At 39.0% G+C, this 12977-nt stretch overlaps 1 protein-coding gene across 3 annotated transcripts in view; it reads left to right on the plus strand.

Annotated features, from left to right (window-relative positions):
- Nucleotides 1–4442, plus strand: part of LOC120543437 (VPS10 domain-containing receptor SorCS1) — a 1156507-nt gene extending 1152065 nt beyond the window's left edge. For 2 of the 3 annotated variants that reach the window (XR_005636356.1, XR_005636351.1), the window contains one exon: nucleotides 3684–3769. Coding sequence is in view for 1 of the 3 variants with exons in the window: in XM_039776557.1 (XP_039632491.1) it covers nucleotides 3684–3745 (62 nt within the window). In the remaining 2 variants the exon portion in view is untranslated. Of the gene's footprint in view, nucleotides 1–3683 lie in introns of all 3 variants that reach the window. The other variant, XM_039776557.1, reaches the window with a different exon arrangement.
- Nucleotides 4443–12977: the final 8535 nt, after the last annotated feature.

Raw genomic sequence — 12977 nt, forward strand, 5'->3', positions numbered from 1 at the left:
ACAAACAAACACAGGGTTTCAGAGCAATTATTAGACAAAGACATGAACTCAGCCTGCACAACTTGCAGACCAGTGATAAAAATATTTATATACATCTGCCAAAAGTGTAATTGTTTTATTTGGTGCAATGTGTATGTTCAAAATCAAATACACATTTTAAAAAAAATCTTGAGCTTTCCAAGCCATGACATTTTTAATGAAGAGTTATGATGAGTTAAGGGGCATTGCTTTGAAATTAATGGAGGAGAATGGAACTTAAAGGGAAACAAAACAACTAACATAGCACAAAGATACCACAGTCCAACTCACAACTCAGCAATCAAGGTTAGAGTTTATACCAAAGAATACAGATAAGTCATTAGAAATCCTGTCAGCATGATGGATGAATCAAAATTTTTAATTTTAATTACAACTGATCATCACCACTTTTATGAATATAGCCTTTTGGGTCACCAATACATACTGCAGATGAATTGTTCTTTTTCTCATTTTGTTTTAATTTTTTCACCATGGATGTCAACAATCTATCCAACCATATTTTTGAAACACACCTATCCAAGCACAGTGTTGCCTTTTCTTTCCTGGCAACACTGGATGCAAGGCTGGAACAACCTTAGATGGGGTTAGCAGTTCCTCAAAGGGCATGATCACAAAGGCATATTCAGTTGGTCTGATTCATTTTTACCATCTTTATCTTTAAGATGTGGAATTAATAGGAAAATAAAAAAAACTCCACGGTGGATTAATAAAGATTTAAAAAAGAAGTTGTAAAGGAAACAACTGCTTTATAAGACATATAAGACTAATGACTGCAATCGTAGAGCATATGAGAACATGTGGGCAACCATTAAGAAGGATATCATGAAGGCTAAAAGACAGCTGGAGAGGAATATAGCAGATAAAGCGAAAGAAGACCCTAAGAGATTCTTTCAGTATTTTAGTAGTAAAAGAACAGTCAAGGAGGAGGTCAAGTGTATCAGAAACAGTAAACGGGAATTAAAAGATACAGACAGTGAAATAGCAGATGCCCTGAACTTACATTTTTCTAAGGTGTTCACAAGTGAGCAAGTGGATAACCTGCCAGAGGTAAACGGGACTACTAAGGAGGTACTGAGGGATTTGGAAATTGTAGAGGGAGAAGTGCTGCTCAGATTAAATAAGATGAAATCAAACAAATTACCAGGACCAGATAATATTTATCCTTATGTTCTTAAGGAGGCTAGTGAGTACATATATAAACCCTTGACACATATTTTTAGGAAGTCACTGTGCTCTGGAGAGATTCCGAAGGACTGGAAAATGGCAAATATCATCCCATTATATAAAAAGGATGACAGGGCAGATCCAAGCAACTATAGGCCAGTAAGTTTAACATGTATCACAGAAAAATTAATGGAAGGAATAATTAAGGATAAGATTGAACAACATCTGGCAAGGACAGGAGTTATTCTGAACAGTCAGCATGGGTTCAGAAGAGGGAGGTCGTGTTTTACTAACATGTTGGAATTCTATGAGGAGGCAACAAAAGGATACGATCAAAGTGGAGCTTATGATATTATTTATCTGGACTTTCAGAAAGCATTTGATAAGGTGCCAAATGAGAGGTTGGGCATCAAGTTAAAAGAAGTGGGAGTTCAGGGTGATGTTTTTAGTTGGGTGCAGAATTGGCTCAGACACAGGAAGCAGAGGGTGATGGTGCGATGAACCTCATCAGAACTGGCCGATGTTAAGAGTGGTGTTCCACAGGGGTCAGTGCTAGGGCTGCTGCTATTTTTAATATATATACATGATTTTGATAGGAATATAAGTAACAAGCTGGTTAAGTTTGCAGATGATACCAAGAAAGGTGGATTAGCAGATAATTTGGAATCCATATAGGCTTGGCCAGATTTGTGGCAGATGAAATTTAATGTCAGTATATGTGAAGTATTACACATAGGAAGTAAAAAGGTTATGTTTGAATACATAATGGGTGGTCAGAAAATCGAGAGTACACCTTATGAGAAGGATTTAGGAGTCATAGTGGACTCTAAGCTATCAACTTCCCAAAAGTGGTCAGAAGCCATTAAGAAGGCTAACAGAATGTTAGGTTATATAGCACGATGTGTGGAGTACAAGTCCAAGGAGGTTATGCTCAGCCTTTATAATGCACTGGTGAGACCTCATCTTGAGTACTGTGTGCAGTTTTGGTCTCCAGGCTTCTAAAAGGACATTGCAGCACTAGAAAAGGTTCAGAGAAGAGCAAATAGGTTGATTCCAGGGCTACATGGGTTGAATTATGAGGAAAGATTAAAAGAGCTGAGCCTTTAGAGTTTAAGCATAAGAAGATTAAGAGGTGATATGATTAAGTGTTTCAAATTATAAAGGGAATTAGTACAGTGGATCGAGACTTGTATTTTAAAATGAGTTCATCAAGAACACGGGGACACAGTTGGAAACTTGTTAAGGGTAAATATCGCACAAACACTAGGAAGTTTTTTCTTTGCACAAAGAATGATAGACACTTGGAATAAGCTACCAAGTAGTGTTGTAGACAGTAAGACTTTAGCAACTTTCAAAACTCGACTTGATGTTTTTTTGGAAGAAATAAGTGGATAGGACTGGCAAGCTTTGTTGGTCTGAATGGCCTGTTCTCATCTAGAGTGTTCTAATGTTCTAATGTGGGAGGAAAGCAGGAGAAACAGAGATGAAAACATTCAGAGAAAAAGCATGCAAAGTCCAAAAGAGTGTTACTGGCCTACAGTATACTCCCATTCTTCTGCACCTCACCTCTTAGGCAGCAGTACTAACCACTGCCACCCTAGTGATAATCTTTACCTTTTGAAAAATAAAAAATGATTGTTAGGCAGGTATTAAGTAAGAATTAAACTAGTAGTGTTATGCACAAACTTAACCTGAAACTTCTAAATGTTATTCAGGGTTATTGAATATTTTAATAAGGCAGCAAACCTACTGAAGGAAAACCTGCTTCTTTCTAAACAACCATTTCAAGAAGAAACGTACTACTAGAAGGGATTGCGTTTCAGAATAAATTGATTCTTGGCTGCATTTTTTTTTCAGTTTGGGTGTCTTAATGAACCAGAAAATACTGTAGTGCATTGTTTTGTATTGAGAGCATTGTCCACTTAGAATAATAGAAACATTGATGGAAAATAACTGCCAAGAAAAACCTACAGATGTGCTCTTTTTTTTAACCTATCAAATTAATGATACATGCAACATAATTCTAACGGTGCCAGGTTACCTTGATTCGTGTCTGGAATATTTGAAAGGTATTATGATTTGTTACTTAGCAAAATTGATTTGCTAAAAGTAAATCAATGGGGGAGTTTGAATGTGAATTGCAAATTAGGAAACGAGGATTGGTTGATTCCTTCATTGATCGATTTTAAAACAGTGTATTTTGCTAAATTGACTTTTGATATTGATTTCAGTAATTTTAGACAACTCTGGCAGATGTATGATGGATCCATAAGGTATGATTTACATTGATTTTAATGCATAAATCAGAAAAAGCAACACAATTCTAAAGTACATCTTGGAACTTTTTATTCTTAGTGAGGGGTGAAATAAAATCTGGAGGCTCCATAAAATAAATATTTGATAGGTAGGACTAAAGAAAGGTTAAAAGTAAGAAATGCATGTTTCCTCATTTTTTCTTGTTTATTTTGTTCCCCTTTTAGGATGCATTTCACCACAAGCTGACAAGATCTCAAAGGAAATCCCAACATACGTTAATGTCTGAACTCTGAAATCCACAGAATAGATAAAGCTGAAGTATGGACTTTTGTAGACCATTCAGACACAAAAGGTTTTAAGCTTTAAACCTGTGCATGTGGACATTGACGACACAAACTGTGTTCTGTGGATATTTGAAGATACTGTGTACAGGTTTTTGTATGTCTTTACAAAATACTCCATTTTTTGACAACCTTTATTTATACAAGGTATAGTACATACTTCCGTTGGAAATCAACAAAATCTGCATGTACAAGAAAATGTCTTAGTTCGCTTATATGGCTTTTTCATTTATTTGCTCCATTTAAGTGCTAGCAGGAGTGGTATGCTGCTTAATCATGAAAACATTGAGAAAGCAAGAGAAAAAAGTGAAAATGACAAGAAATATAAAGGAACTCTATTTTTTGTAAATTATGAAGTGCTTGTGAATACGAATATGCGTTTTTAAAAATTAAACATTAAATCCACCTGTTCAATAACTGAGCTATGACAGTAGACTTTGTTTGACTCACAATGGCTATATTTACTTTTTGTTTAATTCTTTAGTTTTTTTATAGGTCAGACTTTAATACTGCAAATGTTGTCAAATAAAAGAAACTATGTCTGTGTAATTTATTGTATTAAGCAGAGAAGGCTTGGCAAACGTGTACCTGGGTTGGGTAGGAACTAAAAACTGTGCTTGTGTGCCCATCATCATTTGGTCACTGGCACAATAAAACATGGCGGCTGTGGACAAACCAACTGAAATTCGCGATTTGAAATGGGTCTTCTGGCTGAAAAATATTCCATTTCTGTCGGCTGTTTCATTTTTCATATTTACTGCGCCCTTGAAGGATGTTTCTGGGCCAAATGAGCAGGATACATTTGACCATAGAGGCTTACTTGTGGTTGTGTAACAATGGATACACCTGAACACAATTATTGTCACATCAAGGACTTATTAAGGAAGATAAGGAAGAACCAGCGTTGCCTTCAGAAACACTTTAGCCCTTCTTGATATGATGTTACATAAGTTTTGGTCTGTGCAGGGTGGGATATTGCACTATTCTTCTAGAAGTTATTTGAAATTAATTGTTTATTGAGAGTTGGAAAAGGAGAAAATCGACTTCATAACTCTGCAGTCCAGATCCTTTCTTGAGCTTTCAGTGATCTGGTCACTGGAGAGACCATAGAAGACAGTTCATCCTACTCTTCATATCCTCACTCTTAGTTTAGTAAGTAATGTGGAATTATCCTCCAGCAATAGAGGGGGAATCATGAATTAAGACACTTATATTCCTTGCCCTTCATACATCTTCACAGGGCAATCATCAAACTTCATGAATTCCAAAGAAGGCAGTCCGTCATTACAGCTGGTAAGACAGTGCAGGTTGAAGGCATCCTAAACCTGAAAATTGCTCCAGGAGTGCTGTAAAATGCTCTGACCTCCAAAGATCATGCAAAAAGACAATTTCCCCTCTGAGATTAATGCAGTGTTATCAAATAAATTCATCTGTGAATAGGAATTAGGCCGAAAGATGACTCGCAAGACTTTATGATTTTTTCCATTGCTCCTTGCACCAAGTTATATGTCTTTGTGTACTGGCCTTGGATACAAGCTGTTTCTTAATGGCAGCTCTGCCATACCCTCCACTTTTCTGTAGGTCATGATGTACATTTTTTGTTAATATTGGGTCACCGAGGTGCTTATCCAATTTCATGCTCATTTTTGATGCCATACTTTTGTGTAATTTAGCAACTCTGCTGTTTCTCTTTGCCGCTGAAGTTTGTTCATGTTTGGTGTACACTGTCATTATTTTTGAGAGCTGTTCCCCTTGTACCTGCAATTTTGGAAATGACTGTTTGGCCTCTTTGGAATTGCTAGCTGCCTTATGTTACTTTTAAAAGTGACATATCAAAATTATAATTGCCAGACCTCTTTTATTGCTGACATATTTTGAGGCAATCAACATAACATGACTACCTTCTGCAGCTGCCATTGTAACTGTGTTTTTCACATGGCGTTTCCATCATTTTGTCCACTCCCTGTACATGGACTGTATTTTGAATTAATGTGAATCTACAATACCAGAACATCTGAAGAGCAAGTGTGATGCAAGATGGTAGGATAACACATGTTCTCAAATCTAAAATATAAGGAGACAAAAAGCTCTATGAGTTTGTATGACCCTAATCTGCCAGGATTCTTCCTGTACCTGCCACTGCTAACTGAATTGCTGAGAGCCCACACACCTCTAATGATGTCTCTGTAGCATCACAAGACATCAGATGATGGTTATATTGTAATGACCCAATGGACAAGCACAGTAAATCCTGAGGTAATATTAGCAGCATTCTACTATACAGTGAATCCGATGACTTAAAAGCAGCATGATTATAAATCCAGGCCAAAAAGCATTAAAGTAGTTCAATGATTTATTTAGAATTAAATTAAAAAAAAAAATAAACATCAAAATATACATCTTACCAGGAAGAAACCTCATTTAAGATCACAACCTAAACAGTAATCATCCATCCATCCATTATCCAACCAGCTATATCCTACCTACAAGGTCACGGGGGTCTGAAGGAGCCAATCAAAGCCGACACAGGGCACAAGGCAGGAAACAAACCCCGGGCAGGGCGCCTGCCAACCGAAGAAACAGTAATCAAGTTGTTCCAAAGTTTTTGTTTATAAAGATTCTTGAAATATTTATTGGAGTAGAAATAGTTGGGAGCAAGAACTAATGGGAGAAGGTGAAAAATAGAAATCTGTTTTCACATATTTGATTGTATTGTCCACCTAGCATTTAATGAGATAATGTTACGTGAGTGAATGTGAGTGTATGCACATGGCTGTGCCCTATGATGGCCTGTTGTCTTTTCAAGAACTGGTTCTCAACTTGAACTCAATGCTTTGCAATAGTCTGCGGGTCGCACAATGTTGAAACTGGACAAAGTGGGTTAGAAAATGGTTTCATAAATTAATGTATTGTTTTATTGATGGTAGAGTGCACATTGAGAGGTTGTGGCAGTGATTTGCGTTGCTGGCTCACTGGCTCAGTTTCGGATCATTAGCTTCATATAGTATACACATTCAAATTAATATCTGCATGTGTTTTTTCTCCTGATGCTCAAGTTTTCATCCCACATCCCAAAGACATGTACCTTAAGTTTATCAGTGGCTCTAAATTGGTCACAAGTGAGTATGAATGCAGATGTTTGTGTGAACTGGGCAGCAGTCATGTTTCGGGCCACACCATGCCTTGCACACCAGTTCTGCCATGATAGGCTCCATGTCCCACAACAGGTTTGAGAATGTTATCTTAATAATGAATGCAAATGAATGTACCAAACACTATTTGAAGACTCCTCATTTCTCCAAACTAACTAACTCTTTAAGTGCACAGTGGCCAGCACTGCTGCCTCAAGCATCAGCATCTTTGGTTCAAATCCTCAGCCTAGTTGTTGTCTGTGTGCAGTGTCCACATTCTCTTATGGAAACTATAAGAAATAAATTTGAAAATTACCAAGATGGCTCCAGCAGACCCCCGTGACCCTGTAGTTAGGATATAGTGGGTTGGATAATGGATGGATGGATGAAAATAATTTACTAAATAACAGCCAGCATGGGTTTATGAGCGGAAGGTCCTGCCAAAAGCATACGTCATAATTTATTTAGACTTTCTAAAAGCCCTTGACACTATGCCACACCAAAGATTCATTCTGAAACAAGAAGCTGTAGGCATCAGAGGTAACCTACAAAATCAGATCTCGTTGGGTAACCATCCAAAGACATGCAGGTTAAGTGCATTGGCGTTCCTAAATTGTCCCTAATGTGTGCTTAGTGTGTGTGTGTGGCTGGCACCCTGCCCGGGATTTGTTCCTGCCTTGTGCCCTGTGCTGGCTGGGATTGGTTCCAGCAGAGCCCCGTAACCCTGTGTTGATATAGCGGGTTGGACAATGACTGACTGACTGACCATAAAACGATGTACAAATATACCTGGTCCTTGCTGGGTACTTCAGGTAGTATGATATGCAGGTAAAATTCCATTAGAACAAACCCCATTTTTAATCACATCAACCTCAATACTGTGTCCTGTTAGCTGCATGGCTCACATTTCAGAGCTGCCACTAAAGATTTCTTTCATCTCTCACTGGCTTAAGCCTCCTGTCCTCTTTTAAAAGCAGACATCGAAAGGTTAACAGGAGTGCCAAAAGAGAAGTAAAGACCCAGCATGAGATGACGTCACCCTGAGGTACACCTAAGATAAAGCAAAGTCAAACTGAAAGAATCTCAATAAGGTGCAACAGCTCTCGCTGAATGCCCTGCACTGCTTTAGTCAAGGCAGATGTCTTCAAACAAGTTGACTAAATCAGTTTGACTGTCTCTGTGATGGCTTGGTTGCACAGTGAGCAGCATTATTGTCCCATGGATTCAGCAAACAGTCACCGTCTGCATGGAGTTTTCTCTCCATACTTTTAACACATTTCACTCAAACATTCAAACTTTTGAAAATGGGGAAACCTGTTTTATCTGCTTAGAATGTATTTTTCAATTGAATGTTTTTTTTGTTTATGAGAGTTCTATATGTTGAAAGTTTAATTTTCAAACTTTAACCTCATGTATTAGCATGTGTTTTATTTCTTTGCTTAAAAAGGTTCTACATTATTGTTCATTTCATTTCTTACTGTATCACATCCTTTAACCGAAAGCCACTGCAAGCAGACAATGAGCTCCTATGTAACCTTACTTGGTTGCTAGGGACCACCCTCCCGATACGAGTTGATCATTTACAATGCAGCTCCGTCAAGCAGTGAATGGAAAGTGTGGGATTTAATATTCTGCTTCTCACTCTCGCCCTAATGTCTCCAGTTGATTTTCACCTTTGTGTTTTGGCTCTAGTTATTAAATCTGATTTTCATGGTGGAGGAATTTTGCATTTCTGTTCTGACTATGATCACAGTTAGCTAATCTTTTTTTTTTGTTTTTTTATTTTTCTGTCTTTGAGAAAAATAAATCTTTTTATTTTGTTTCTAAAGTAAACACACACCTCCCAGTCAGCTTCATAAGACATTTTACCAGTGGGAAGTGTGAGAAAGAAGACAGGTGGCGAGTGTTCTCAATATGGGTATTCAGACCTGAATCAAGTCAAGTCAAGTCTAGTCAAGTTGGTGAGTATGTACTGGTACATTGCATTGCCGCACCCACTACACAACAAAACAGCTCGGGATCCTGGTTGGCAACCCCCAGGCAGATATGCGGTCCAGTCCCACCCTCCAGAAATGACCTTCTATCTGATGTAGCCAGGTGTTACGTGGGCAAACCCTTGGCCTGGTCCAGCCACTCGAGTCCCTAACAATGAGGATCCTGTGAGCTGGATCACCCTCGGAGAGTCACTCCACATGGCCGTAGTGCCATAACTGACGCTCCACGTTCCATGAGCAACCACTCATTTGACACAAAGTCAAACCAACTGTACCCAAGGATTTTTCAGAGAGACACAGTACTGAAGGAGTCCAGTCTTCATTTCAGGTCACTGGATAGCGTCCATGTCTCACAACCATATAGCAAGACAGGAAGCACCAGGAATCTAAAGACTTGGACCTTCGTCCTTTTGCACAGATATCGGGAGCACCACAAACCCCTTTCCAGCGACCTCATGACCCACCACATGCTCTCCCAAACCGTCTACTGACTTCATAGGAATAGTCACCAGGGACATGAATGTCACTGCCAAGGTAAGTAAAAAACTGAGTGGCATACTGTGCAAGGTTGGCTTCTGCCAAAATAGTTTCTAACATCTCTGTTATCCTAAATTCAGAATCTCATGTTATATTATGTGATTGTTCTTTCAATGAGAGGTGATTTGGCCATTTTCCCTTCATTTAATACAGAAGAAAAACAGTTCAAAATTGTTCTAAATCGGCCCTTCTGTCTGCAGAGACACAACTGTTAAATAAGAGGTAAGCATACAACAAAGTTTTCTCAAACAATCCAGAATCTTGGACACCATCTTAAAGAGGCTGAGCATAATGATGTTATATATCATGTGACTGGTTTTGTTGGTGCCTTTGCCACCAAGCAAGAGTCAGAAACCCCATAAAATGGTGGCATAATAATAACGAAACATTATGATAAAAATGAATAACATTTTCAAAATTAACAAAGAGATACAAATAGAGTGTATTTAGAAAGTACTGAGACCCCTATACTTTCTGCATACTTTACTATGTTGTAAGTATAAATTTAAATGGATACATTTGCTATTTTTGCCCATCAATTTACACTCAATAACCTATAATGACAACAGGAAAACATATTTTCACAGAGGTTGCAAATTTATTGAATATCAAAAACAAACCATTAACCCAGTACCATTATCCCATTTTTTTCCTGGCAGATTCTTTCAAGATCCAGCCAATTGGCTTTGAAACATCCTTAAACTGCCATTTTTAGGTCTTGCCACAGACGTTCTATGAAGTTCAAGTCTGCAGTTTGCCTGGGCAATTCAAGGATAGTCAGGGACTGGATGGGATGAATCCATAAACTGCCCTGCCATCTTTAGGTCTCTTGTGATAAGCCAAGTTCAGTGGCTGTAAATAATGCAAATAAAGAGGTAAAGCTGCTTGGCTTGTCACAGACACTTGGGCAAAAAAATGTTAAAGAAATAAAGTTTTCATTTACCTGTTTTAACGCCCCTACACAGATTAACACGGCAGCGGTACAAAATATTAGCAGCAGTTTGAGTCGGGATAATGGAAGGGCTGCCTGGAGACCTACAGGTGCTTCAAGAGCAAGCTGCAGGGTTCAAACTTACCGATGCCAAAGCACGTAACTGAGGCCAGTTTTCGAGTGAGCTTACAGATTCTGATTGCCACTTCCATAACCACTGCAGGAGAGAGGGCAAGAGTTACTTTTCATGGTGACTGGGATTTATGTAGCAGAAGAACGTGGAAGTTGGCAAACGCACAGATTTATGCATCTGGATTTTTTTGTCTGTACGAACATTTCCGCTTTTGTCTGTACGTCATGTAATAGTGTCAATTCTTCTCATGGCGTTATGCATGAGGCTCCAGGTCTTTCGGTTTTAATGTAAATCTGTACTACTGATTTATTTAACTGAGTGGTGGACATAGTGTAGTGTATATAGTATAGTGTTTAGTGTATATAGTAGATCCTTAGTTTTTCCATTTTGTTTTGATTTTTTTTTTTTTCAGCTTGTCCTTTGTGATCCGTTTTTCAGCTGGACGAAGGAGGTGGAAGATTTGTTTTGTTTTATTTTGTTGTTCACTTTTGATTTGGAAACCCCTGTAAATATTTTAAGTAACACCTGCACTATTTTTTTTTGCAAGTGTCTTTGCATTGGACTTTGTAAATATTTTTTACAAGACATTTGTTTGTAAAATAGTATGGACACTGCTGCAATAAAAAAGATTCCTGTTATTGATTACTCTTTTTCAGTCTCTCTTATTCCATCCCCTGGTTGCTCGGTCTCGTCTACTGACACACCAAGTCGGGAATTGTACAACAGGGTCCATACCCAGGGTGTCACATTTCTCCCCAGATTTTCTATAGGGATTAGGTCTGGGCTTTGCATGTACCACTCAAGGATAGTCAGGGACTGCTGTCTTGGCCACTGTTGGCTCATCAAAGGTCATTTGGAACCCTAGACGGGGTTGACAGACGTCACACCCTGTTGTCCATAGAGAATAGTCAATATTACTAGGTTTTGATGACCTGTGGGAGTGTTCCCCCCTTGATGTTTGTATTGCACTCCTCTTCAATGGCACAAATGCATATTCCATGGACTACAAGGAGCGTACAGATCTTGGTGTACAGAGCTCATACATGTTTACTTTCATAAATGGTGCCCTGCGGGTAACGGTGTCTACTTAGTATCATCAACATCAGGTGCAGGTGGAGATTCCCCTCAGCGTTCACAGCATCTGCGCCTTCAGAATTACAAACACAGCCCCTTTGTGTACATACCACAGTCAATATTAGCATACTTCTACACCCTTGGGGTGGTTCCCCATCATTGTCCACAATGCAGCTTTCAAAAATGCCGTCCGTCAGATAACAGCTCCCTAGGTGGCTCACCTATGTCGCCTAATGGATTTGCCAGCTCTAGTTCTGGATGTATGCTTTAGGTCATTGTTGTGCTGAAAGTTGAACTATTGCCCCAATCCGAGACTGCATCCATCCTGGAGCAGATTTTGTTCATGGACCTTTCTATATTTGGCTGAATTTATCCTTCTTTCCATTCTGACCTGTTCTCTCTGTTCCTACCGCTGAGGAGTCCAACGTCACCAGTGTATGATGCTGCCAACCTCATGCTTCACTGCAGGAGTGGTATTGGGCAGGTAATGAGCAGAGCTTGGTCGTCACCACATATTGTGCTTGGAGTTCTGTCCAAACAGTTCAGTTTTGGTTTCACAAGGTCAGAGAACCTGTTTTCTCCTGCTCTCAGAATTCTTTAAACTGTGATATGCTTTTTATTCAAGAGTAGCTCCTTTTTAGCCACTCTACAATAAACACTTGATGGATGGAGTTGAGCTGAGATGGTCATCTTTCCAACAGATTTTCCCATCTCAGCTGAGGACTTCTGAAGTTCTGGTACAGTGGCCACAGGGTTTTAGTTACCTCCCTAACCACTGTCCTTCTTGCCTGGTTATTCAGTTTGGCTAGATGGTGTATTCTAGTAAGAGTTCTGGTTGTTCCAAATCTCTTCCATTTCACAATTATTGAGGCTACTGTGCTCCGGAGAACACTCAAAGCTTTAGAAATGGTTTTATTCCCTTGTCCTACTCTTCACCTCACAACAATTTGATTACGGAGATCTACAGAGAGTTCCTTAGACTTCATGGCTTGGATTTTGCCCTGACGTGCACTGTGAATTGTGGGGCCTTCTACATACAGATGTGTGCCTTTTTATAAAAGATGTCCAGTCAATTCAGTTTGTCACAGGTGGAAGTGACGATGTGGGTTCTGGCTCCACGCTCCCATGGCTGTTTGGGAATCCTTGAACCCAACACCGTCGATAATGAAACCGAGTGAGCTAGTCAATGGAGGCAATTTGAGCATCTGAGCAAGGGGATGGTTGAAAGTGCAACAGTGCTTTTATTAAAAACAGTCAACAAAAAACAGTGTTCATAAAGTGCAGTTCTTCAATAAATAAATACTTTAAGATGAAAAGTGGAGGTTAAAACCATTGGAAAAAACAATCCTTTAAAACGAGAGGTAAAATCTTCTCTAG

The sequence above is a fragment of the Polypterus senegalus genome, chromosome 1 (assembly GCF_016835505.1).
Source record: "Polypterus senegalus isolate Bchr_013 chromosome 1, ASM1683550v1, whole genome shotgun sequence".
Lineage (NCBI taxonomy): Eukaryota > Metazoa > Chordata > Cladistia > Polypteriformes > Polypteridae > Polypterus > Polypterus senegalus.